Consider the following 3,971-nt stretch of genomic DNA (forward strand, 5'->3'; position numbering starts at 1 on the left):
CGGCGCGGTATCGGGTTGTTGTTGTTGTTGCTGTTGTTGTTGTTGCTGATGGTGGTGGTGATGGTGGTCTCCGCCGCCGCCGCCGCCGCCGCCCCACACGTGTTGAGCTGTGGCCCGGTAGAGGGCACACAGAGCATCGAAGTCTGTGGGGAAGAAGATGTCGGCTGTGCCCCACGGCACGAACAACGTGTCGTGGTCGATGTTGCGGCCACCCGCCTTGAATTGCGCGTCGTCATCGGGAAGGATCAGGGGTCAGGGTTCAGGGGTCAGGGAGGGGGGGATGCCGGAATTCCGCAATAAGGCCCTTCAGCTTGTGAGGAGGGGGGGAAAGGCTTAGGCGGGGCGGGCGACCCGCACCAGCATCCTCAAAAAAGAGCGAAACCACGCAAACACGCAACACTGTGCGATTATCGAACGAGCATAACCAGCCCGCCTGACGCAGCTAGATATACGTACTGACATGCATACAGACGCACAGACAAACGCAATACGCGTATATAATACAATGCATAAATATATATGCATATTTAATTATATGTGCACGCACTGCTACGTGCACAGTGGCACGGCCGCAATCCCCCACCTCTCCGCCACCTCACCCCCCCATCACCACTACGCAGGTCGCCTGAGGCTGCTCTACCCCCCCCCCCCTTCCCCCTCTTTCCCCCCCCACACGCACATGACTCCAGATCCTGCCATTACCCCTCTTCCCCCCACACACATACATGCACACACACCGAATTTCCCTGTCATGGTAACCACCTCAAGGTGTAAACACACACACACACGCACGCGCACACACACACTCACTCCGAACCTACCCCCCCATCCCGCACACTCCTAGCTTCCCAGGCCGGTATCCCCAGACATGCGGCTCATGTGTCCACCACCCCCACCCCCACCATCACCACCCCCACCACCACCATCACCACCACCATCACCACCACCATCACCACCCCCACCCCCACCTTCTGTGCCACCAGCGGTGCGTTCCGTCCGGGCAACTTGACATCCGGCAGCTTGTCAAAGTCCGCCGCTATGAGGGAGTGGTTCGGCCTCAGGGTGTGCAGCAGCTCCAGGAAGGCCGCGCAGGCGGTGGGCAGCCACAGGACTTCATCGCGACTGGATGGCTGCGAGTCTGGGGAGGAAGGGAGGGGGAGAAGGTGGAGGGTAAAATGATATGCACGTACATAGATTCATACATGTGCCAAAGGGAGGAGGGGGCCGCCAGGAGGCAGGTGACGGCCGGCGAAGTCGTGTGCGTGTGTGCGTGTGTATGTGTGTGTGTGCGTGTGTATGTGTGTGTGCGTGTGTATGTGTGTGCGTGTGTATGTGTGTGCGTGTGTATGTGTGTGCGTGTGTATGTGTGTGCGTGTGTATGTGTGTGCGTGTGTATGTGTGTGCGTGTGTATGTGTGTGCGTGTGTATGTGTGTGCGTGTGTATGTGTACGCGTATGTATGTACTTCATGCAGTGTGTGGGGAGGGGAATCAAATCAGGATGAAAGGCCCCGGGTTTGAGGGGAGGGGCAAGCCCTAATGAATGGACGAACCGCCCGAGACGCAATAATGTGAGTGCGCCGCCCTCTCCCCCCCCCTCAACCCTCAACCCATGTCCCCACCCCGGGCGAGTATGAAGTCCAGCACCCGGTTGAATCGCTCGTCCAACTGCTGCTCCCGGGAGGGGGTCCGGTACACCGCCGCCAGTGTACGGCACAGCAGCGGGTCGGCGAGGGGCTCCCCCGCCATCTCCCAGGGCCCGCGCTCCAGACTGGCGGCCCCATGGGAGGTGGAGGTGGAGGATGTGGCCGGGCGTGAGGCGGTTGCGGTGGTAGCAGTTGTCGTACCCACGGGGCGTACGACGCTCTGCTGCCAGGGGTCGCTCGGACGACGGCGGAAAACCCTGAGGAGCCGCGGGGGATCGCCGTACCCAGCCCGCAGCGGGGTTCAGGTTTTCCCCCCCGGGTAAAACACCGGGAGAGGAGTTGTGGGGTTTTAGGGTTTTAGGGCTTCATTCAGAAAAATGGCGCAGGGGCCCGGGGGGGGATGTCGGGAACAGAGGCATCCGATACATTCCGTACGGGCATGAACGGATACAGACAGACACTTCTGTAATACAGCTGGACAGCAGTACGACACGGTACGGCACCTGTCGTGCGGGAGGTTATCCAGCACCTCCATCATCAGCACGAACGTGTGTTCCCAGCGCCGTTCGGAGCCCCACGTGGCGGGATCCAACCCACTGCCGCGACGGAGGTGGAATCGACCGCCGTGACCGCCTTGCCGTACAACCTTGTCGTACTGCCGTGCAGCGAGGCTGGTGGAGATTTCCAGACACGTGTATGACGTCAGACGGTAGTCTTGTGGCCGATTGTCCCGGAGCCAGTCCTGAGTGGCAACAGCGGACCAAGCGGGGTTACGGAGGTTGAGGGGGAGGGGGGTGAGGGCGGGGGTGAGGGCAGGGGGGAGGGGGAGGGGGGGAAAGGAGGAGAAGATGAAAAGAGATAGGGGACAAGGGCGCAAGGGAGAGATGGAGAGCCGGGGGGTTAGGAAATGTTACGTGAGGTGGAGTGGGCCGTCAGCGCTGTGTGTGTGTGCTTGTTTGTATCTTAGGAGCGTTACAAGTATCTGACCGGGCCTGACGACACTGGCCACAGAGGGGCTGCTGGCCAGCCCCAGTGGAAAGACCGCCTAAGCTCTCTCCCGCGGACGGGAGAGGGGCGCGAGGAGGGCCTCTGTCCCCCCTCCTAAGCAACCGAGAGCCGCAGGTCCGCTAGCTCCGCTCTCCCTCTCCCGGGGGGGGGAAGGTGTCGCACGCGCGCACGCTCTCACAAGTCGCGAGGCTCCGTCACGCGAGTTTCGTGCACATAGCCTGGTACACGCAACAAGACTCCCCTCTCCTCATCCCCGGCCTGATCCGGCCTTCAGGGTGGGGTCCACTAGGACAGAGGAAACCCGGAAACCCCGTGGAGACCCTAAACCCCCAACACTAAGGCACGAGGCCCTGTTAGAAAGCTCACCCGGTCTCTCACACGATTCTCCGTTGCGGGGGGGGACGGGCAGGTGTTCAAGAAACTCGCGCAAACCGCCCTCCCCTCCCCCTCCTCCCCTCCCCCTCCTCCCCTCCCCCTCCTCCCCTCCCCCTCCTCCCCTCCCCCTCCTCCCCTCCCCCTCCTCCCCTCCCCCTCCTCCCCTCCCCCTCATCCAGCGTACCAAGATGTCCCTGGCCAGTGTGCCGTTACCTCCGCCCACCTCCATAATCAGCAGCGGCTGGCCCTCCATGGCCAGGTGGTGCCTGATAAGGATTGTACGGCGAACAAGACGATGACGAAAACGGTTGCGGAGCAAGGCCAGGATTAGGACAAACACGCGAGTAGGGGTCAGACAGGCAGTTCAAGGCAGCGCCGCACCACAGTACGGCACCCCGCCGCGCAGGTCCACACGGCGCTTAAGATGACTTACAAATGCACAGCAGTATGGCAACCCGCCCAGTCCCGCACGGCATTACATGGCCGATGTCGTACCGCATAATATGACATGGCGCCGCATGGAGAGGGAATGGTGGGGGAGAGACGGGGGGAGAGAGGGAGGGGGAGAGAGAGGGGGAGGAGAGAGGAGAGCTGCCTGCCCGGCTAACTAACTACGGAACGGCGTGATGAAGCGAGACGGATCAACCCACCCCCTACCGACCCCCTGCAGCCGCAGACCAAGGTGCATTTTCACTTCCCCACACACACGCCTTCTGTGTGCCCGGCCTATTCTCTTGGCCAGATCCCCTCCCCTCCCCTGCCTTTTCCCAGCCCCTCCCCTCCTTTCCCCTCCTTTCCCCTCCCCTCCCCTGCCTTTTCCCAGCCCCTCCCCTCCTTTCCCCTCCTTTCCCCTTCCCTCCCCTCCACCCCTCCCTCCCATTTCCCAGCCCCTGCCCCACACCATCCACATCTACCTGCGATGCTCCACCATGTGCCGGGCAATG

The 3,971-nt window shown here is 61.9% G+C and overlaps 1 protein-coding gene across 1 annotated transcript in view; it reads right to left on the reverse strand.

The window, feature by feature from the left end:
• The window catches only part of VOLCADRAFT_89143 (uncharacterized protein), a gene marked incomplete at both ends in the record, with an annotated part of 10,780 nt that overhangs the window by 5,514 nt on the left and 1,295 nt on the right, over window positions 1–3,971 (reverse strand). Inside the window, 4 exons of the mRNA XM_002948804.1 lie at window positions 738–762; window positions 969–1,138; window positions 1,621–1,769; window positions 2,148–2,386. Of these exons, the coding sequence (XP_002948850.1) occupies window positions 738–762; window positions 969–1,138; window positions 1,621–1,769; window positions 2,148–2,386 (583 nt within the window). The remainder of the gene's footprint in view (window positions 1–737; window positions 763–968; window positions 1,139–1,620; window positions 1,770–2,147; window positions 2,387–3,971) is intronic.

Source organism: Volvox carteri, assembly GCF_000143455.1.
Source record: "Volvox carteri f. nagariensis unplaced genomic scaffold VOLCAscaffold_11, whole genome shotgun sequence".
Classification (NCBI taxonomy): Eukaryota; Viridiplantae; Chlorophyta; class Chlorophyceae; order Chlamydomonadales; family Volvocaceae; genus Volvox; species Volvox carteri.